The following is a 23,593-nucleotide window of genomic DNA, read 5'->3' as shown; positions in this document are numbered from 1 at the left end:
TTAAAAGACGCGAAAGAAAGAATGCTTTCCTAATTTTATGTTGGCATGATTTTGTACGCACGCGGAGTTTTCTTTTCTATGCAATTAACAAAGGCTTCTGGCTGCTAGAACATGCGAAACAAAACCGTGTCGAATGACGCCGAGGTTTACGTAACATCCAATCAGAACCTGTAATTCCATCGAGCTGTTAAATCCGATTTCTTTGCGTATTTAGGAAATTATTTTATAAGGAGGAAACTGGTATTTTTAGGTGGCGTAACTGATCAATCAGGATGCTATTTCGAAAATGTTCTGAATCACAAAAAAAAATCGAGTGCAAAACAGATTCTACACATTTTAAATGACTGCTAGCTGCAAGCAGTTCAATATATAGCAACGTTTGTCTGAAACGTAATAAAATTGATTAAGCGGAAACTTATCTTCATCAAAGACGTTTTCTGATCAAGAAAATTTATAATAAAGAACTAATGTGCAAATTATGTCTAACGAACGAAAACTCTTTATTGCTGAAGCGGAAAATAGTTTGTTCGGGCATTTATTGCTTGGTACCACAGCGTATCTCAACTTCAAAACAGCCAGCAGCGAGTTTCATGTTTTTCAACATGACCCCGAGCTCGAAAACAGTTTCACATCTGTGTTCAGCAGCTTCGGTTTTCTTAAAACAGGGAGTAGTCTAAAAATGACGTCGGCTAAACATAGGCCTATGTGTCAGACAGAGCGCCTCACAGATCTGATCTGTTTCTCGATCTCGTGGTAGACTGCGATTAGAGAAATTCATTGCTTACAAATAATCTAAGTGCCCGTTTTCTGTGTCTCCCGAAGATTTATTACTTCCAGCCACTGAACCATATCCCCAATACGATCAATCCAGCGCACACGGTTACATCCAATTTTTTTATGATTCATTTTAATTTATCTTCTCATCTACGACTACGTCTCCCTTAATGTTTCCCGACTAAAATTCTGTATTCATTCTTCATCTCTCCCGTGAATGTTACATGCTCCGCTCACATTCACCTTCCTTTATTTACTCTTCATCAAATACCATCATAGTAACTGTCGACTACAAATAAAAAAATATCCTTCATGAAAATCTCAAAGAACCGCAGAGAGAGAAAGTGATTTCTTGTTTGCCTTGCAAAGCACCAAGTGAATATTTTGTTTTGTGCGACAGATGTGTATGAAGAGTCTCGATAAGCCACATACTTTCTACTTCTTCATTGCGACGCCTTTGCTAATGCACGACATATGATTGTCTAAGCTAGAAAAGTTCGTCATGCAGCTTAAATTGTTAATTTAGAAGCAGAGAAAGGAACAGTCGGTACTGCTGCTTGTTGTATTGCCGGTACGTCACACAGTGTTAAATCTACAGGGCACTTTTCGGAAGGGATCGCCAGCTACGCAGAAGAAAATACGGGAAGTTTCATATTGACTCAAGTCCACATGTAGATCGAGGTGGGGGTGTGAATAAAACATTTTAACATAGGAAAGAATGCTGGAAGTTCTTCCTAGGACTCATTCGGCTTCACATCCCACCGCGACCGACCAGACCAGGCACTTTAGCTCGTTTCAGAAATCACTTCTAAGTGTCTGCTCTCCCGCAGAGCAATTACGCACATCTGTCTCTCAGATCAACAATCTCCTGACGACATCATTTTGAATGAATTATATTTCACCAAAGTCTCTGTGCTCATGACTGAAACAGCTGGTGCCCATGTTGCATTAAAATTTATGTCTCAGGTGTACGAACTGGTGTATCGCGTTCCCTACGTCTAACGGTTCAGGCGGAAGATATTTCTACTTTATTATTTATGCAGACACATTTGTTTCACCATTCGGCGTGGCACATGAGATCTTACGTTGTCACGGCGGTGAAGATGTCCATATTGGTCTTCTGGGTTGTGACGCCGTGTCCTTAACAGGCAAATATCTACATAGCTCCTCAAGATGGTCTATGACCGCTTCCTCCCACATTCCTTCCAATTTACTAACCAGCTGTATCATTCCTTCCATATCTTTCGACTTACATAATCGCCAGCTACCTCCATGGACCATATTCCTTCTTGAAAAACTGACCGGGAAATCCGATGTTTCAACGAAATCTTAAGGTTCATTACCGTGTTCATAACAGTCCGTCACTAAATCATATATCACCTGTCACTTTAATCCAGACAAACACCCTTATATCATTTATCTGTAAGATCCATCTTAATATCCCCCCCCCCCCCCCCCTGTGCGCCTGATATCCCAAGTCGGCTCTTCCTTCAGGATTTCTGACAACAAATTGATATTTCCTATCTCCCCCGTGGGTACTACATGCCCCCATAGCATCTTCCTTTACAATTGTTTCATTATATACAATATTTCGGTTACAAATTGTTACCGTTGTCGTCCACAATTAAGATATTTATAAGTAACCTCTATTTTAATAATAAAACTGATTTTATTTACAAATCTAATAAAAAAAGTTACAGAGGATTATTTACAACCTTCCTCAGAATGACATGCATATAAAGCGATATTGTTCCCAAGATGGTGTTTTATGTCTTACGGAATATGACGTAAATTAACAGGAGCCTCACTGAGGTATTTTCGAATAATTCCCTTTGTTGGTAGGCCAACTGGCGAAATATTCATTTAAAGATTTTAAAAGCTACATCAGCATAGGCCAAGTTCATGATTTTTGAGATACTGTTTTGTTGTGTTCAACATTTAAATGTAGGCTGATGTCCATAATTTTTGCTTCGTTCTTTCTTTAATTATTATTGTTGAATAATCAGTGTAATCAATAAACAAACGCGAATTAGGCTGACAGTTTCACAAAACGGCATATAATTCCATATTCGGCTACTTCACTGATCATATGGCGTCATTTTGAATGATGCAATTTACAACGCTGAATTTGCTGAGACGTGACCCAGTTCTAAAACAGAAAACACAACACAACAATAAAATGAGCTTAGTGACTGCATACAGACATGATCGCCACAACGCAACGCGGAAGAAACATTTTTTGGATTACGCAACGTCTTGAATAGAAAACAATGTGTTCGGTGTCTGAAATCGTGATTCCTTCATTCTTAACCCACGAAATTAAATCACTGATTAAAATCGGTTAATGTTGATGTTACCGTCATCACAAGATCCCATCCACCATCAAAGTTGTTAAATCCGAATTATGGACCTGAGAGTTGATGACAGTAAAAATGGCAATTGTGGTCTTCTTGGATGTAACGCCTTGTCGTCTTATTTGTGGCTACCAACGTTTCGGAGGAACATCTTTCACGCTGAAAATGGTGATGGCGTTCCTCTGAAACGTATCCTCCTGTTGATACCCGCCACTCAGGTCCCAATATTTCCTTCAGCAAATTATGTTCTCCCTTTAGGGAATTTATCCGCGGACGCCTCATTAACAACAGCGCGGAACACAATTTGGGATCACCGCTTCTTCCTAACCTCGTATAATTTCCCTGTATAACGTTTCTAAACAATGGGAATTTTGCATCACTTCGCGTGCGAGCTTGCCGGCAATCCCTCTGAGACCCGTTATCTCACATCATCGTTGCGTGACATCTAACCCATCCGTGTGCCAGACAGTTCCATGCTGTTTCATTTGTGCACTGTATTATATCGATCAGTTATCAAGAGCATAAAGCCTCTAAATCTTAAAAGAAAAATACGGTTATGACACAGCCTAGAAATGAGGTCAATCGTGAGAAGCAGCGTCCCACGCTGTGACTGACCTATTCACGAACGAACTGACCTCATGGAATCAGCTTTCTGCCGTTTTCTTCAGTTCCTCCAGGAAAACGCCTGGACGGTACATTGATCTGGACCTTTTACTTTCATTATTAATTAATAAACTTATAATTTAACGCTATATAGACTTGTCCAGAGGTTCTGAACGTTTTGTGTCTGGTACCCCCGATAAAGTCAAAGAAATGCCTAGTTCCCTTGCTAAAGAAATTTAGAAATACTGAGAACGGGTGAAAAGTTTATGTTTCCAGGTATAATAGCTTTGCTGAAAGCTTACAATCTCACTTAATTTTTAAATGGTTTGTGACAAAGAATTGTTTAAAGCATTTAATTAATGCTGTGAAGTATATGAACGAGGATATAGTGTATGATACCCCTGGAGAGCATCCCTGGTACCCCAACGTGTACCGTTGCCACAGTTTGAGAACCACTGGTCTAGGCTGAGCTAAACGGCAGCGTGGTTGAGTGTAAAATTAAGATAAAACTTTGAGCTTACTTGTCTTACTAATCTAGCCTGATAAAATGTTCAACGAGTGAAAACAGTGCGAGACTTTCGGATTACGTTTGCAAAAGAAAATCATAGTTAAGTATACAGTATTTGTTTTTAATATATCTACCGACCAGTAATTATTTAACCAGTGTATATTTAAACGCGGTATAGTCTAATTAATGTTCCTGGATTTCTAGACTTTGTGTATCGTCTGAAATTACGAAAAGAACATATTTCAGAAACTGGGTGTATCCGTCTTCAGGTAAAAAGGCGTGAATACATACTCAGTTGGGTACATTACAAAGAGCTAGCTCAATCACTGGACAACACAGTACAGTCCAACAGCTAAAGTGGACATCACATAACTATTCATCCCAGCTGTAGACAAACTCCAAATCATAGTTTCATAATACCTTATCTATCATATAAAGATAAAACTTTTTAATATCTTGCTACGAGAAAGATATAGATAAAACACTGTCCTTAAGAGTACATGAAGATGACTCTTCTGGGATGTACCGTGCAGTCTGGCAGTTTACCGACGTTTCAGAGGTGCTTATTGCTTCCATCGGGGTGACGATGGAGGCAGCAAGCAATTTATAACTTGTGTTGGGCAAGGCCGTGGTCTAGGCAACACGGAGTTTTTCCAGTTTCTCCATGGCATCCCAACTATTACTCCATTCACACACAGAAGAAGGCAATGGCAAACCACTTCTGGATCATCTGCCAAGAACGTATATGAACAGGTCCCAGTCCGAGAAAAGGATGGAAGGATCCTGTTCATATGGACCTGTCGTCAGACAGAACACTAAATAATAATAAATAAATCCTGTAATCTTAACTTGAGGAATCTCCTGCTGTTTACTTTTTCCGTAAGCTTCTTTAGAGCAACAATTGTTCATGTCACATACAGTTTTGCGAAATTAACAACAGCTATTACAGTTTACAATCTGCACATCTGTCTTTTCTATACCAGAGAGATATCTAAATGATTGCGTGTAGATGAAAGACGCGTGTCCTTCGCCTTGTGTCACTTCGTATCTGGTCAGAACAGGGTGAGAGATAACAATGATCACCCAGGAAAGTACGTATTAGGGGCCAAGAGATGAAGTTAACGAACGTTTCAGTCCGAACATGATGAGAAATGTCGTGATTTATTGAGTTCATCGAGAATGTTACGGAAACAAAATCAAGAGGGCCACGATGGGTTGGGCATGTAGCTGGTTTGACACAGAAAACCAAATCTACGAATGAGATGGACGGGCATATAGTACTCATGGGACAGATAACACACATACAGAGAACATTTTAGTCTAAAGACATGTCCGGAAGAGATTGCTTCGATGATCTAGGCATAGATGGGGCAATATTAAAATTTACTCGTAAAAAATATGGTATCAAGATGTGGGCTGATTCACCTGGATAAGGACATTGTTTTCACTACGTCCCGAAATCTTCCATGCTGGTTTCTTCACGCAAGGTCTCTTCACGTCGTGGTGTATTTTGTGCTTATGTTGTGACTATATGTAAAGCTGGTTAGTACACGAATAAACTAGAAAAGGTTAATGATCTATCAACTAACATTATGTCCCTTCATAACAGATATCCCAAATACTTTACTGACTGATAATTGTAGTTCCTTCTTTCTAAAGATGGAAACAATGACAGACTTCAAAAAGCCGTGTGTATTTGTTACCTAGATGATAAATACTGCAAAAATATTACCATGATGGCTCTTTAGATGAAAAATTCAGTAGGTCTACGTATAATAAAACATAACTTGTTTAAATACGTCCAAGAATCTCAAGTCCATAGCACAAATTATGATTGCTGCAAAATAAGAAGAAATTAATTTAATTGCAACATACAGTATATCTCAACGATGTGGATTTTAAAGTCGACAAAATGCCACCTTTCACCGTTTAAAGCTCACTGGTAACTATATATACCGCCTACTTTAATATAGAGTAAGTTAGGAAGGGTACACTTGAGTACACGGACATTTCAAAGGTGTTCTTCACGCCACATCACGTAGGTCATTGTTGAACTAACGCCACCAGAGGTCATTCTTGAGCAACAATGTTTTTCATGGCAATTACCCGAAATTCCTTGCAGATGAACGTGATTTGCTGAATCTCCTTCCTTCCCATAACCAGACATTGTTTTAAAACGTTTGCTTATTTCTACTTTTGAAATTTATCAGACAATGCATATCTATTTGCAATTGTGAGCGTATCTTAACGCACAATCGTGGGCTAGATATTTGGTAGTTTATCGATGAAATTAACTGCAATTCTAATAATCATTGTTAAGTAGGCGTCCTTTGTGTTCCCAATTTTCGTGTTGAATCACCATAACTTTGTGCACACCCCACTTTTCACACATTTTCCACTACTGTGAAATATCCACCTTTTATATAAACATGTTTCGACCAATACTGAGTCATCGTGAGGACTGTAAATTATATGTAAACTACTGCACGTTTTATTGCATTATACATTGCTTTTTGCTGAAACTTTTAAGAAATATACACACGAACACGCAGTCTAACAAAAAAATGGACACTTCACAATAGAGTAAAAACATGTCAGAAGTGGGATATGCATAGTGATAGTGCTAGAACACTTACCTCAACTTTCTGTGAATAATCTTCAGCTATTTTCTCATTTTGCCGGCTGAGCTCCTCATTTTTCTCGAGGAGCGCCTTTCCAAGTTCTGCGGCAAGAATAAGATCCTTTTCTTTCAGCTGAAGTTGAGCGTACACGTCTAGATCCTCGGGATCGGCGGACGGCTCCAGACTACGAGATTCCATCTCGTATATGTAGTCCTCTAGAGCGTACTTAGGTTTCATCCTGTCTCTATGCATCATCACAACACACACCTCTTGACCACCTTCACTTCATTGGAAATAATCATGACATTAGTCAACAACACCATTACGAGTTCTCTGTGCTGCATTATTTGTACCTGAATTTAAACACATTTTCACCTCTAAGCCAATGTTGGTGTTTCCGTACGTTTTCTAGCATAACCAGACGTCCACCACCCTCCACCTACGAACTCCGACTACCGCAGTTTATCTGTGTACCGCAGTCTCACCTGCACCTCTGCGCCTTATACAAGGCGCGCTTTTGGTTCACGACCGTCATTTTTTCAGTTTAGAAATATTTGTGTATTGTTATGCCATCTATGAGACAAATGTGAAATCTCCTGCTTAATCCGATATCTCGACTCTCGTTGTGGGTCGAGAACTCAAAATTGACTTAATAATCGATCCATAATTAAAACATTATCGATTATCAATAAAATCTTCTTGGGCAATCAGTCGCGTTAACTCGTTATCGTAGTAAATCGATATTTTGGGAACAAACTCTGTCTCCATCTTCAGGGTTCCGATGTGACTGGATCCTCGGAAGTCGCCTTTTATTGATTGTACTCACCACGAAAGTCTCAAATCCAATATCGATTATATTACGGCGGTCTGAAATTGTAACCAATCACGGACGGTGATTCCTATCGTAAGGGACCAATAAGAATAGAATTGTTCAAGACGTCAACCAATAACATGTTGTACTTGAAGTCGTACAGTTTATAAAGAGTACTAAGTAATTGTAGTAGTATGCAACGGACAGTAGTTCTGTTTAAATGTTTAGTAAGAGTGTGTTTTAAGTGTAAAGTATTTTTTGTTGTTAGTGCACTTTTTTAAATATTAGTTAAACTTAAGTAAGGTAATCATATCACTGGGAAGACCTAGGGTTAGATAGGAGGATATTATTAAAATGGGTCTTACGGAAACTGGGTGAGACGGTGTGGACCAGATTTATGTTCCTTAGGATAGGGACAAGTGGTGGGCTGTTGTGAACATGGTTCTGTAAAAGGCAGGGAATTTCTTGATTAGCCAAGCAACTATTTTTTTTTCAAGAAGATAGTGTTAAACCCCAGAGTAAAAATTTGGCTGGCATTTGTGTGACACAGGATTTGAAATCCCCTATTCCTGTATGATAAACGTTAAAGCAACAAATGCAGGTTTTATTATTACTCTGTCACTAATAATCACATTAGTGAAATTTACTTGTTTGTTTAGTATTATTTTAAAATTGTGTGCTTAATTTCAGGTTAAGTTATTTGAAACTGAGACTGCTGTTAGAGTTCAAATTTAGGTGACAAAATGGAGCCATCCAAGGAACCTATCTGTGTACGCATTACTCGTCTGAATAACATATTTTTGGGAAGACCAGGTGCTGGAAATGTAAATGCTAAGAAACATTACCTTGGACGGGAAGGATTGATAGATGCTCTCATCCTTCTTTACGATGAATGCAATAATGATGCACTGAAGAAGGACCGGAATATTGCTCTGTTTGTTGAGAAATGTAATCTAATTTTTAACAATTTCTGTATAAAGTAATCTATAATTGTTTCCAGATTGAAAGCTATGCTGATTTTTTTCCACAGATCGTTGCATAGTTTCAGAACTGCGTTGCCTACGAGTAAATATATTGGATTTTGAAGTAAGAAAAGTTATTGGTCGTGGTCATTTTGGGGAAGTTCAAGTAGTACGAGAGAGACAGACTGGAAATGTTTATGCAATGAAGACTCTTCGGAAGTCTGATACTTTAAGTCAGCAAGAAGTGAGTATTATATAGTATAATCTTTTATGCTGTGCCCTCATAGCTGTGAAGTTAAATTTTTCTTCACTTCTTTCCATCTTGGAATAAAAATTTGGGAAAGAAAAATTAACGATTGAATTGGAGTGTATAGTGGTACTTCTTATGCCTTTGTTTATATATCTGACAAGGAAGAGAGTAAAATACAAGCATGAAAATTGTTTGGTGGTGTGTTGCTGTTGTGTTGATATGTTTTGCCATTGAATTACCTGATGCTTCTATCTACCATGAGTCTACTGAAATGAGCTCATATGAAAAGCTGACAACAACATTATGTCATGCCCAAGTTGGGGCCTGTTATGTCTTATGCAGGCAGGGTTAGGGATCATTAATTTTGCAATGCTATAGTAACTTGTGTGCCACCCACCAGCAGAATTGGTTGCTATGAAAGCAGCACTTTGTGTTGCCATAATCTCTTGCAGCTTCGTTACATTTTTTTTAATAAGAAATATTTCCACATACTAGTAAGTTTTCTTTGTTTCTTTGTTTCTTTTCTGTTACACCCTTTCTAGGCTGCATTTTATGAGGAAGAACGAGACATTATGGCTCATGCCTCTTCTCCATGGCTTACCATGCTGCAGTATGCATTTCAAGACATGCATAATCTTTATCTTGTAATGGAATTTCATCCAGGTGGTGATCTGCATGCACTGCTAGATAGATTTGATGGCCTTCTGGCAGAAGATATGGCTAGGTAAGTGCATTAAACATTGTCTTCTTATTTTTGAAGTTATTAAATTATGCCTAATTTAAAACTGTCCGTATACAGTCCTTTTTAATATTACATTTGTTATGCACAATGGCTGCTCTTGGATCTTTAACTGAAAATGTTGGATGGGAAATGGTTCCAACATACAAGAAGGTATGTTCTAGCATTATATTGTGGGCTTACCTAGGAAAATGTATAATTTCTTCATCACACATGATTTTTTATTTTAAGATTTAGTAATAACAATAGTATTTTAAAATTCTTGAGCAGCATGTTTTAATCTATCGTATGTCCATCTTCAGGCTCCTCTCAAGTGTAATTAAGAGATATGAAGACATTGCATTAGTAAAAACTACAAGTCTGAATATGTAAGACTTGAGGTTCTCACAGCGGTGAGTATGAAGATATCCGTCTTCTCGGTTATTGCGCTGTGTAGTCTGGTCGATGTTAACCAACGTTTCAGAGGTCATACTGCCTCCGTCATCAGGGCGATGACGGAGGCAGTATGACCTCTGAAACGTTGGTTAACATCGACCAGACTACACAGCGCAATAACCCAGAAGACGGATATCTTCAAGTCTGAATATGGCGATAGGTTAATTAAATTTAATTTATTGTATTATGTAGTGTTCATTATCAGGTTCAAGTAAACATAAATAAAACATGAAAACCTGCATTATCCTTGAAACTAAGAGGGGGAAAGTAACAGAAGGTTGGAGAAAATTGCATAATATGGAGCTTTATCTTTGTCTTCTTTACCAAATATTTTTATGATGATAAGTTTAAGGAAGTTGGTAAGGGTGGCACATGTAGTACACATGGGAAATATTATAAATGGATATGAAAGTTAGTTGTTTAGTTAGAAGGGCTGAAGTGAAGAGACAACCTGGGAGACCTTGCATAACTGAGTATGTGTACTGGATTTATGTGACTCAGGATGAGTCCAGTGATAGATTCTTATGAACATGGTGAATAAACGTTTGTGTTTTATAAGAAGCAAAGTTTTTGACTACCTTAGTGGAAGAACTCTGCTACTTGGGGCTAGTTGACTGTTAATAATACCTAGAATACCTATGATGTTCAACTGTTCTTTATTGCAGGTTTTACTTAGCGGAGCTGGTGCTTTGTGTGCGTAGTCTCCATCTGATGGGATATGTGCACAGGGATATTAAACCTGATAATGTCCTCATAGATCGCTGTGGTCACCTCAAATTAGCAGACTTTGGGTCTGCTGCCAAGTTAACTGCTGCAGGAGTGGTGATGAGTCAGATGCCAGTGGGAACTCCAGAATATATTGCACCTGAAGTAATGGAGTCCATGGAGGCTTCTTTGAGACACACGAGAAAGAAAAACCAGGGTGGTTATGGGGTTAGCTATGTTTATACTATTATATGATGTAGGGCAGCATTTCACAATGAAAGAGCTATGAAGGGATTTGTGTAAAATGCTCCGTGTTCCACTCTGTAAATGTGATTAGTAACCAGATACTGGTGCTTAGAAGCAGTGCTAAGTTTCTCATTAACATTCTGTACATAAGATGAAAATTGTAAGCAAAAGAACGTTTATTATCATAAACTTTCACCAAATGCACATATATTTTTGGAGATCTAGGTATTTTAACTGCTCTCAAAGTCTTTCATAATCCATTTCAAGGAGACAATGTTACAGAAATAATGTTTTAGAACAGAAGTAATGTTATGTTTCTTGCTGTTCACTGTAATTTATGTTGTCTGTAAAATATAGTTTGTATCTGCATTAAATCCACCTTAAAATAGGCCATGATCACTTCCACTATTCTCCAGTTTTATAATTCACAATAACTGCAACAATGATATAAAACAATCAGTCTCTTTTCTGTTACTGTTTGGGGAAGTGAAGATGGAAAGAGTAAACCATCTTATCTTTTAGTTCATTAAAGACAGCTCTGTGAAGATATTCACTGGTACCTATAGGTTAGGAAAGCTAAAAAATGTATTTATATGATAACCATTTGGCTTGCTGGTCCCATTTGCGTGTTACAGATCCTCAAAAAGGGCCTGTATCTGATACAGAAATGGAAAAATGGGCAATTATAGTTCAGTGGAGTAATAAATGTTGAGTTTCATAGTTATTTGGCTAAGCATAAAGTTTCTTTGTTCTCCATTATGCTGTTGAGAAAGTTATGTACACCATGACCATCCGATACTTTACAGGTTGAGTGTGATTATTGGTCGCTGGGTGTTGTTGCCTATGAGATGGTGTTCGGGCAGACTCCATTTTCTGGAGACCAACTGACAGCCACATACTACAATATTATGAATCACAAGTCCAGCTTGCAGTTCCCTGAGAACTATAATACCTCACAGTCATATCTTGACTTGGTTAGAGGTCTCTTGACTGATGCCACTTCACGCCTCGGTCATGAACAGCTACTCAAACATGTGTTTTTTTCTGTTATTGATTGGAACACATTAAGAGAAGGTTAGAATTGCCTAATGTTGAGTTCAGTATTATTGAATAGTCTGATAATATTTGGGCAGTGGCCTTTATAGAGTCCTTTGTTTTTGTCTATCCTTTACTGTACCCTTTTAAATCTCCAGTGTACAACTCAGCTAGACCAAGTTCTTTTTGTAGGTATTTAAATTTATATGCAGACTTTTACAACGGATGCCTAAGCTTATGGCCAGCTAACTGGCTGCAGGTATTTAAAAGGATATTCCTTCCTGTTAGTCTACACATACTTTAAAATCTAATAAACAGAGCACAAGGAATTATCCACATTACCATGTTTTAGTAAATTTAGTGTGATAACTAGGCCTGTTTTAAGGCACTTCTTGATTACAATGAAGTCTATTAATAATTTTGAAACACTGACAAATGAGAATGATATCTTCCTGATTTTCAGCTGTTCCACCTTTTGTTCCTGTTGTCAGAAGCGTAGATGATACTTCAAATTTCGTTGAGTTTGAACATGAACCACCAACTGTGTCCATTGAAAACTTCAAGATTAAGAGGGAATTTTCAGGAAGCAACTTACCTTTCTTGGGCTTTACATATGTTCATGATGTGGATGTGGTTTCTAAGTAAGTACGTTTAAAGGTGAAGCACATGGCTGGATCCTTGGTTTTCTTTATATAGAAATATTTGTAAGATAGCAGTTCTATTGTAATTACCTTATCATTCATAGATGATCTCTTATAACAGGATATTTTGAAAACTAGTGCATTGACTTATCTGGGTACATTGGAGTAGCATAGTTCATTCCATCCAAGTACTGTCGAATCATTGAGCCTCTTTATCTGTTCATATATTATATGATCCAGAATTTGGCGTGTGATTATTGCCTTTTAACACTATTATTTCTATGTTATTTTTGTAGATTCAAAGATGGAACAAGTATGCCTCCCAAGATGAAGAATGATCTTGAAGATTGTCTGTCCAGTTACAAGAAAGAGATAGAGAACTTAAAGAGAAGAAATCATCAGTTGGGGCATGGATTTGAGGAGAGGTAAGTGAAACAGTTGTATAACATGTTTTACATTATGATTATAAATAAAATTAATGTTAAAATCGTATAGAGTCAACTGTAATTCAGAGGTATGTATTTCAACTACGGTAGTGTACACAACCAATTTAAATTTTAATTTTCTTGCATATATTTATTTAATATTTTTGTTTTTATTGTTTATCAGTGGCTCTGCCTGTGCTTGCTTTGCTTGTTTTTCCCATCTGGGTGTTCCCATGACTGCCTCCTTCCAAATCTTTACTGTCATTTGCAATCATCTTTTTGTCTATTTCAGCACTGTGTAACATTTGCAGTTGAAAAGTATCATTATATAACTGAAGGAAATCCATTTTAAATCAAGAATCCATTGGTTTCAAACGTAGGTTACAAAGTAATGGTTTTATGTGGAGGAGGGGTAATGCTGAGAAGCCTGAGGCTTTGGCTGCTTTGGTGGTTGATTCAGGCTTGCAGAAAAAAATAATCTGAAAACTGCTCCAGCAGAGAAATAAGGAACTTATAATCCTTACAAGGCTGCAAATATCCCAGTATGCCAAATGCAAAATATCAGCAAGCTTGAGCTACATCACATTAAGAGGGGAAGGGGAAATAAGGCACCTTATATTTTATTGCTTCCCCTCCCTACCCATACCTCAGCTGACTGGCCATCAATGTGTGTATTTATAACATTCAGTGAATCTTGAAAATATCTTGTGAAAAGTTTATTATTTGGTTTTATTTGTAGTGTCCTGTATTCATGTACATTTTCAGGAACAGAGAGATAGATGTCCTGGAGAAGAAACTTGAGCAGCAGTGCAATCAGTTAGAAACTACAAATGCAGATAAAGAAAATCTAGAACGTGAATGTGAACGATTAAAGAATGAATGCATGGTATGTGTAGTAGAGAAGAATATTTAGTTGTAATTAATATGAAATTAGGCACTGAGAACACTTTCCCAGAAAGTAATATGGTCAGAGAATGTGAAATTACAGAATACATAGATCTTTATCTTCATGTTACCTGTATTCACAGAGGCAACGTTGTCTTTGTTTGGATTGAATGGTACAGTAAAATTACATTATCATTTGGTTTGTTAATAACAGTTTTAAAAATAATGTGCAATATAATTTGTTTTATGCAGTTGCATAGTCAGAGGTGGTATGAGCAACCCTTCTGTTCTGGGAATGTAAAAAAAGCAATTGTATTATCAGTTTTACATATGGTCATTATTATGTTGATATAATTCTCAAAACCGATTTTTTGTTTATGTTCACAGCAGTATTTTATTTTTTAAGTTATTAAATTTGTATTTCAATTGCGTCATGTTTGTGTTGATTCGAATATACATATTTATTTTGGCCGTCTATACACAAACTTATTAAAATGAGTTGTTAAAATATTATAACATTCACAATATAAATATAAAATATATAAAATACTTTATGTTTTTTTTTTGCTCTTTTTATCGTATTACGATATTACATTCCATTTTGGCACCTTCATATTAGAAACGACATGTTTCGATGTACTAAGACATCATCTTCAGGTTATCAATTCTATTAATTTTACAAACTATTATATACTAAGCTGCGTTGCATTTATTGATTTTCTGCGTTTGTGAATCCATCCATCTTCATGATTGATTTTGGTGTTAATGTTTCGTTGTTTATTGTCATGTTGTAATGTGTTGTATCATGTCTGACACCGGGAGACGATAACCTGCCAAAATGGAATGTAATATTGTAATACGATAAAAAGAGCACCAAAACATAACATAATGTATTTTATATATTTTATATTTATATTGTGAATGTTATAATATTTTAACAACTCATTTTAATAAGTTTGTGTATAGACGGCCAAAATAAATATGTATATTATTAAATTTGTAGCTGGAATTGTCAGGCTAAAGAAGCAGTAGTAAATTTCAAAGTGTGATAAAGTAAACTATGATAATTTTCTCCTGCAAGCAAGCTTGTACAAATCAAACTTACTTGGGGTGTATGTGTGTGTGCATTACACTGAGTCTTGTTTTTTAATGTTCCTTATTAGAATGTATTTTTTTCCTATGATAGTGTTACTTGTGAAATGGACACTGTATTGAAGTTTTATTTAGAGTATATTGCGGACCCTGGAGAAGGAGCGCAAGGATCGCCAGATGATTGAGATGAAGGCAGTTGGACTGGTCCGTAATAACAAGAACAGTTGGGAGAAGAAACACAGACAGGAAGTAGCATCTCTGGAGAAGCAGGTGGAAGTATGTGTAATAGTGTTTTGATGTGAAATTTACAACAATGTTACAGTAATAGGCGGATAGCAGTTTCTGCTGTACAACTCATTTCTTACATTTTGAGCCTTTAACATTAACCCATAAGGAATGGTCGAGTTGTACTTTTACATACATTTATAACCGCCAAATTTTTAGATTAGTGATGTCTAACTGCCACATTTAAAACGAGTGTTCAGTTTTTTTTCTATAACAGTCAGCTATGTTTGACTGGAGTGATCACTTTGTTGAAAATCCTCCCTTTCAATTTTTATCTCCTTAGTTAAGTTCACAGAGGACATACTATCTTGTGCTGTCATCTGTATCTTTTAGATCTTACTCTAATAAGTGTTCTTAGCATACTACCATCCAGCTTGGCTTGTAACTGTTTTTCTGTAGTCTTTCTGCAATGTATACTTATTTCTCAAAGAGCACTTTATAGCATGAATTAAGTATTTATGTCCTAATTATGAAATCAAGTTATAACTTCTTTTTTCATGTCTGTATTACATGGTTCATAAACAGGCCAGACCACTTGGTTGTCAAGAGATGTTTGTCATTTTGTTGTGTATACTGGAAGCATAGAAGCAGAATAGTTTGACATTAAAACTGTTGGTACTAGTCACAAGAAATTTTGTTTTGCAATTCAGCAAAAATGTAACTATTTTACAAATTTCGTCCCTTGTCTTGATGAAATATAAATGGTAATGTGAAACAATTAAAAATATAGTTTCAGAAAGGACATGGAATATTTATTTAAAAAGTAAAGTAAAGTTTGTTTGTTTAAAATAATAATATTTTTGAGAAGATGGATATTTGGTATGCAATGTTTTAATAAGCCACTTCTTAATTTGGGTGTTTGCAGAATCAAACACAGCGCATCACTGAGCTATGCATGATCAACAACACATTGAGTAGCAAAGTGGAGCGACAGACAGAAGAACTCAAATCAAGTCATTCTGAAATTGAGATGCTGCAAGCATTGGTCCAGGAGAACCATAATAAGATGGCAAAGGCTCGTGAGATGAATAGGCGTAGTGTAGTGGGTGTTGAGACCAAGCTAGAACGTATTGCTGCTGACAGTCAGAGCCAAGTGGCTACTCTACAATCCCAGTTAGCTGATGAAGCCAAGCTGCGGTCAGAACTGCAGGAACAGTTACGGAAATTTCAAGGAAATGTTGCCCAGAAGGAGGCTCAGGTAAAGAGCTTTACATATTTAAGTGGACTTTTTCTTGATAATAAAAATGCTAAGTTTATACATAATTAATTGAATCACTTGAATGTGATAATGAACAAATTTAATCAATGACTTGCCTTTATTACAAAAAGAAAGTTAATACAAACTTTCTAAAGCCGTGAAAGTTTGTTGCTCAGAGTGTAGGTTTACATTTAAATCCTCATTGCAGTGAGTTTGTTAATACCAAGAACTGATCCACAAGAGAGTGGGTTTAAGTCCCAGAAGGTATTTCAGTGACTAGCCATGGTGATTTCAGTGTCCAGTATATGAGTATGAAGTATTTCTTTATTGCAAACTATTTTTTTAGCTTTTGTCCTTACAAGAGCAAGAATCGTCCCAAGTAGCTGAATTGAGAGCTGAATTAGAGTCAAGCCAGCAGCAGTGTGTTGAGCTGCTGCAGCAGGTGCAGGTCCTGCAGGAACAAGCTGATAGTGCATTTAAAAATCTGGAGAGCAGCAACAAGGCTCTTATTTGTGAGCTGGAAGAGAAGTTACGCAGAGAAAAACAGGACTGTCAAGAGTTGAGAAAACGGTTAATGGTGAGTGTATCAACTGGGGAACTCCATACATTATTGTTTATATTAAGAAAGGTCACTCAGAGGAAATTTTGTAGCTTCATGTTTAACAGTGAAATGCAGAGATGTGATAGTACTGGTGGAAGACTGTGGACTTTCATTATGAGGGTTTTTGGTTTGGTCTCACTGACATCTGGCTGCACACATTGAAGTCTTCATCAGTTACAAGGCATAGGACAGAAGACGCTGAGCTGTCAGTATGTTTCAGAGACCAGATTAAACTGTAGTTTCCCTCATTCAGCCATCTTTTTTTGGTGTAGTCAAATTTATCTCTGAAGTGCATTCTTCATCTTGCCAGAGAAAGTAGAGGATAAAAAGTGGTACAACTGTAACAGGAGACATTTGTTTGAAAAACAAGTCATTACATTGAACTTGTGCAGAACTTAAGCTTGTATTTGTAAATATTAAAATATCTGGCAGGTCTTAAAGAATACATTGGCATGAATGAATAATTTATTTTCATGAAACATTTCACCCTAAGCAGCTTGCCAATATTGCATTTGGCAGGTCAAATAAATTATCATCCTTATTTCAGTTCAAACTAATTTGAAGTGTAAATATTATGAGAGTTGTTGAATATGAAAGAAATATACCTAAATTATCAAAGGTTTATTTTTAAGCTGGGAGGAAATGATTTAATATGTGAAAATTGAATTTAACTCCTTAATCCTGTCACAGCAGGTGGAAGGTGAACTTAATGAGTCGCTAGTGTCACAGAAGAACATATTAGCTGCTCGGGAAGTAGAACATGAGACATATGTGACCATATTGGAAACAGATCTTAAACAAACTGCTGCTGACAAAGTGAAACTGCATCATAGACTTCAGCAGGCTTTAAAAAAAGAAGGTATAGTTCACATCATATTCACAGTGTATTCTCAATAAAGATTATCTGCCTCACCCAACTTGAAGGAGAGCATATAATACCAAATTTGGTTTCATAAAGTGAAAAAATTAATTTTGAACAAACTTTGAAAAATATGTAGGAACATCATGAAAGTCATGAAACAGAAGTTAATCCTGATAAATATTTGCATTTTTTACATGAGCAACTTCCTGATAATGGCCATATGGAAGTTTTAGATGGGATAGACTCAGCATCAATATCATATGGATAGCATATGTGCTTTGTATGTAGAAAGTTTCAAGTTAGAATTAGAGCCGAGTGGTTATCCATCCAGATACTGTTTCTAATGGTTGTCTTTAATCCCTCCAAACAAATAGAATAGGACCTTTCATGACTGCCTATTTCCACACCCATTAGGAATTATTCACTCACAGTCATCCCACCATTTGATGCTACAATGAAAATTTCATAAAGTTTAAATATGTGTTACAATGACACCCAATGTACAGATATTTAACTTGTTTACAGAGGAAGACAACCACAGGCTGGAAACTCTGGAGGAACTATTGAAACGCCTGGAGCAGCGTCTCACACATCTGGAGGAAGAGAATCTTACATTAAAACGACAGAGCAAATCAGAAGATGTCAAGAATCCCAGTAACCTTATGGAAGAACTCGAGAAACAGAAACTGATTCTGGTGGCTCAGGTGGAGAAGTTAGAATTGCAGGTAGAGAAATTAAGAGAGGCATCAATTCTTGATAAGCAGGCTGCCAAAACAGCACAGGATCAGCTGTGGAAGGTATGAAATCTTTTTATTTTTAATTAGTTGACACTTGCTGTATTTTATAAGAAGTCTGTTATATTGCCAATTTTACCTGAAGCATCTTGAACTATTCCATTGTAGGTTTTAAGTTTAACTATGTGAGTTTAAAGGAAGGGCAGCCTGAGAAATTTGTAACAGAAAAAGGATTAACATTTTTGCGGTAGAGGTTGCGCTTGTGTAGCAAAATACGTTAATTTATTTCCATGATTTTGTTTATTTATGGTTTAATTATCTTTGCTCCAGAAAGAAAGGGCGTTGTCTGATGCAGAGATAGATCGGCGCATTGCTCAACGTGAAGCAAAGACTGCGGAAGATCAGTTGAGAGTACTGCAAGAGGAGAAGCAGAAATGGGGAGAGAAACTGCAGATAGAGAAGAATACTTATGTTGAGCAGCTGCAAGGAGAACGTAACAAGGTTGATGAACTGCAACAGCAGCTTACATCTTTAAATACAGAATTGCAGGACATGAAGCAAAGAGAGGAAGCAGCAAAAAAACAAATTGATGTAAGTAACTGCAAGAATCAGAGTCCTTGAGAATTTAAAAGTGTGCTCAGACAGTCAAATTCTTTGCTTTTTATGCCTGAAGTTTATTACCATGTTTACAAGAGTCAGCCACAAATTTGTAGCCAGAGCCAGATGAATCCAGTCCATTCTCTTCAACCGTGTTATACAAAGATGCATTTTAATATTCTACTATATATTTCTAGGTCTTTTGAATTGTCTCTTCCATTCAGGTTTCCTGACCAAAATTTTGTTGCATACCTCATTGCCACATGCATGCTACATTCCCTGCCTATCTCAGATGTAAGTTGTAAAATGGGTTTATTTGCAGACTATTTTTTGTATACTTCAGTTCAGCACAATTGTATTTGGATCAATACCAGCCAGGTCCTATGTGGACTTTGTGTACACCTTTTCCATTTCACAATCTGACAAAGTCAAAACTTTGTAAATGTGGGGAACATTATCCCCCATTCTTGGTTGAGACTTTGTTAATGTGTATGTCAACTTTGCCAGCAACCAACCTTTCATTTTCCAAAAGTTTGAGACAATAGTTGATTCATTATATGAATATAATGTTGTACATTGTGCATTGCCTGAGGTATGTTTGATATACGTGATATTTTGGGTGTTTTCTCTACTTTTGTTTTCAGACAATTAGTTGTTATTATTTTGACAGACTTGTTTTAATTTTTTTATCATTTTGATACTAGTAGTGCAGTTGTGATCAGACTTTGGACATTTTGAATACTAAGCTAGTCAATCATCTTCTCTGTCGCTCTGCCACTAGGAGTACATGAAAACATGGAAACTGTGAAAAGTAATTACACTTAAAGAAAGAAACAACAAAATTAGACTTATTTTCCTAACAGTAGTATAATAAGTAGAAAATATCTTCTTCTTTTTTTTCAGTTTCCCTCTCTATTTCTTGCTTGTGTAAGTCTACTTTGTTTGTTTATAATTCTTATCCAGGCAGAGAAAGTAATGCTTGCCCAGAAGAAAATGGAACTAGAAGCCAGCAAATCTTCTGCCCAAACATTACAGCATGATCTGAACATGGCCTACAAACAGATTAAGGTTCTGGAGCAGCAGGTGTTAAATTTGCAGCTGGAAACTAAACGTTTGAGTGAAGTAGTAAATCATATTCGTGAGGACAAGGTGAAGTTAGAAGCTGAGTTAGAGGATCAGAAGAGAAATAACAGCAGTTTGGAGATGGCAAGTGATTCACTGTAATTAAAATAGAAAAATTGTGTTTTCTACACTGAGGGCTTTGAAAGTCAAAGAAAGAAAGAAGTTCAAGAAATAATGATACTGAAATTTTTTATTTTTCTATTTTTTGTATATGTAATGTTAGTGCAAAGGGTTAAGTTATATTATCTGTGTAGATATGTGAACAGACATTATATATGTATAATTATTTTTTGAGAAAATTTACACTACCTGTAACTCATCAGAAGCAACCACAATTTTTCATGTCATTATGTTTGTAATTTTTAACTCTGAAAAGGGATGAAGACTAATTTATAATAAATATAGAAAACAATATTCAGGTCTGTATTGATAACACATTATACATATAATTTATAAGCAGGTAATTTTAGTTGATGCCTGTGAATGTTAGTTTTGTTCTATTCTAGAATAACAACTGCCTCAAGGATTTGTGTACAATGCATGATGATGAGCTGGAAGATTTTGTTAAGCTTACAAAGTCTTATGAGGAGAAGATGGCTGTACTGAAACAGGAAAAGTAAGTTTCTTGTTCTGTCACAGCAAATGCTTTACTTTCAGTTACATGGTGTTTGGCATTGCAAATGATTTTAATGTACTTGAAAACTAGCATGCAAAGAAGACAAATAATTTCTTGTTCAATAGCTGGAAAACACAGAATGTCATGGCCAAGTGATTATTAGCACATCTCTTTTATATTCTGGATGACCAGGTTCAAATCTTGGACTAGATTCGATGGGATTATAATGTTATGGTGAGATGACTTGTATCATGCCTGAAAGAAGCCAGACATATGCATGAAACTTAGGGATATTGTATAGAAAGAGTTTGTCTGAGATACTTAAGCATAGTTAGGAGGATAATATATAAATACATCTTAGCAACTATGATACGTTATCAGTATACAAATCTTAAATTTAATTATAGATATTAAAACTAAAGTGAGAATGTACATTTTGAAGTTTATGGACAGAATATTTACTGTATTTTCTGTTTACATTGATAACACCAGTTCACCCATAACTGGAGAATATAATTGATTGATACAGTGAAGTATGGAATTTACAGGGAATCTTTCCAGTCAGAAATAGAGACCTTACAGTCTGAGCTTCAGGCAGCTTGCCAGTGTACAAATGAAGAAAAGTCCCTGCGTAACTGTGCAGAATTACGAATCCAAACTATGGAAGCAGATCTGCAATCCCACATGGATGATTTGGAAATGCTGCAATCCCAAGTAAATGCTTATCAGAATTTAGCTGAGCAGCGCGCACAACAGGTTAGTGCAGGGGAATGAAGAAGCCACTTTAGATCAAATATTTTGTATCACATTTAAATGATCATCTGTTATGTGTCTGTTGTTAGGTGACAGAACTTGAAGATAGGTGCTGTGCAGCTGAATTAGACCTGCGTAATATTCAGCGCCAACTACAAGCATCTAATGATGGATGCAATGCTCTCAAAGAAGAACTCACACAAAAACTCACACTGATTAACTCTGTGAAGGAATCTAATTTCAAGCTTAATCAGGATCTTGAAGAATCGAGTGACCAGATCCAACAACTAAAAAATAAGTATGTTTTTCTTTGTTTTTAAAATTAAGTCTTTTGTATGGTCTGTGCAGGTAAATATTTGTTTGATACATATCCTGCCCAAAATGGTCTGAAACAAGGAGAGTATTTTGCTTATGTTTTCCTTATTGTTTCTGCCTCATTTCATTTGTCTATGTTTTACAGATACTCTGATCTGGAGGCTACATTGACAGAGCTGGAAGTATACTATAAGCAATGTGAATTCAAGAGTGAAGCTACAATTCAACAGCAAACAAAACTTATCGAATACTTACAAAAGAGGATAGAAGATGGAGACAAGAAAAAGAAGGTACTTATAAACTCTGGTAGTCTTTGTTCAGAACCTCTTTTTGCCATGTCTGTTGATACACAAATTAAATCCAGTTTAATGCCAATAGACAGTAGTACTGTATTTCCTGGTATAAAGAAGCAGTACTTTTTCTAAAGAATTGCCCTAAAAATTGCAGCATCTCTAATGCACCAGTGGATCTTATACATAGAGAAGTAACAATGAAAATGAGGTAAATATTATAACCATAGCTAACATTTCCTTTTTTCCTTGGACATTGCTCCTAGATTAAAATTTGTGTTTTCCTTTTTATATTTACAATTTTCCCTCAATCAGTGGTTTAAAAATACTTATCTATATTTAATTTTGTTTTCTTCATTAAATAGGCTACAGTTGTTTACTTTCTTTATTCTTAATTAAATCATTTTGTTATAATTATTTAATAAATAATAAATGTTGTTTAATAAACAGAAAAAGTACAAAAAATCCTGAGTATTATTTTCTGCTTTTTGTAGACACTGACAGACAAGTTATTTGGTAGTCGGCAAAAGGAGAATATTTCACATTTATCTAATGCACCATCAGGCAGAAGCAGGCACATTGCTAGTCAGCATTACCAGCAAAGAAACAAGGCCAAGTCTTTTGGAGAGCACATGGTACCGCAGCAAACACATGGCAGAGGTATAGCTCTATATAAGAATCTATTTCATTATATTAGGTATTGTTATTTTTATTCCTCATGTTCCACTGACTTTCATAATAGAACCTTAAGAGTTTAACACCACCAATACCAATCTGCCGTTGGTCCAAATTATGAACCAATTCAGTTTATATCACATCTGTATGACCAAAATCTGTTTTTTCCATCCTCTCATCTCTCTTTCAGTCTTCAAAGTTCTTAAGATATTTCTACATGAAACTTCTGTATATATTTTTTGTTTACACTATCTCTGCTGCATGTCCATTTCATCATACCATTTTCATTGGACATTACTAGCTAAACTGTAAATCATGCAATTTGATTGTCATGCTCTACTTAGACATAAAAAAATTGTGACCAAGCTTTTAACATAGTGTTATTTGTGATCAACTGGAACTGCTAGTTTCTGTTTTATTTCAACAAATTGTATTATATTCTATTGTAATGTCTTATAT

At 36.2% G+C, this 23,593-nt stretch overlaps 2 protein-coding genes across 9 annotated transcripts in view; one reads left to right on the top strand and one right to left on the bottom strand.

Moving 5' to 3' along the window:
• Positions 1-7,352, bottom strand: part of LOC110840226 (bicaudal D-related protein homolog) — a 38,796-nt gene extending 31,444 nt beyond the window's left edge. For 2 of the 3 annotated variants that reach the window (XR_015537251.1, XM_087356478.1), the window contains exon 1: positions 6,876-7,352. Coding sequence is in view for 1 of the 3 variants with exons in the window: in XM_087356478.1 (XP_087212604.1) it covers positions 6,876-7,115 (240 nt within the window). In the remaining 2 variants the exon portion in view is untranslated. The remainder of the gene's footprint in view (positions 1-6,875) is intronic. The other variant, XR_015537252.1, reaches the window with a different exon arrangement.
• Positions 7,353-7,587: 235 nt separating this feature from the next.
• The window catches only part of sti (citron rho-interacting kinase sticky), a 27,648-nt gene continuing 11,642 nt past the window's right edge, over positions 7,588-23,593 (top strand). For 2 of the 6 annotated variants that reach the window (XM_087356477.1, XM_022085113.2), the window contains exons 1-21: positions 7,807-7,974; positions 8,362-8,619; positions 8,702-8,877; positions 9,426-9,607; positions 10,723-10,990; positions 11,815-12,082; positions 12,507-12,684; positions 12,981-13,109; positions 13,875-13,995; positions 15,222-15,362; positions 16,237-16,569; positions 16,916-17,146; positions 17,861-18,029; positions 18,558-18,829; positions 19,097-19,357; positions 20,327-20,569; positions 20,992-21,101; positions 21,650-21,857; positions 21,944-22,152; positions 22,315-22,459; positions 22,954-23,119. In XM_087356477.1, coding sequence (XP_087212603.1) covers positions 8,415-8,619; positions 8,702-8,877; positions 9,426-9,607; positions 10,723-10,990; positions 11,815-12,082; positions 12,507-12,684; positions 12,981-13,109; positions 13,875-13,995; positions 15,222-15,362; positions 16,237-16,569; positions 16,916-17,146; positions 17,861-18,029; positions 18,558-18,829; positions 19,097-19,357; positions 20,327-20,569; positions 20,992-21,101; positions 21,650-21,857; positions 21,944-22,152; positions 22,315-22,459; positions 22,954-23,119 — 4,015 coding nt within the window. In that variant the 5' untranslated portion in view covers positions 7,807-7,974; positions 8,362-8,414. Of the gene's footprint in view, positions 7,765-7,806; positions 7,975-8,361; positions 8,620-8,701; positions 8,878-9,425; positions 9,608-10,722; positions 10,991-11,814; positions 12,083-12,506; positions 12,685-12,980; positions 13,110-13,874; positions 13,996-15,221; positions 15,363-16,236; positions 16,570-16,915; positions 17,147-17,860; positions 18,030-18,557; positions 18,830-19,096; positions 19,358-20,326; positions 20,570-20,991; positions 21,102-21,649; positions 21,858-21,943; positions 22,153-22,314; positions 22,460-22,953; positions 23,120-23,593 lie in introns of those variants that run through there. The other 4 variants (XM_022085115.1, XM_022085114.2, XM_022085112.2 and 1 more) reach the window with 4 other exon arrangements.

Source organism: Zootermopsis nevadensis, unplaced genomic scaffold (assembly GCF_977971745.1).
Source record: "Zootermopsis nevadensis isolate Lab colony 2312 unplaced genomic scaffold, Znev_1.0 Znev_ptg000027l, whole genome shotgun sequence".
Classification (NCBI taxonomy): Eukaryota; Metazoa; Arthropoda; class Insecta; order Blattodea; family Termopsidae; genus Zootermopsis; species Zootermopsis nevadensis.
This window is presented reverse-complemented; position numbering and strand designations above follow the sequence as displayed.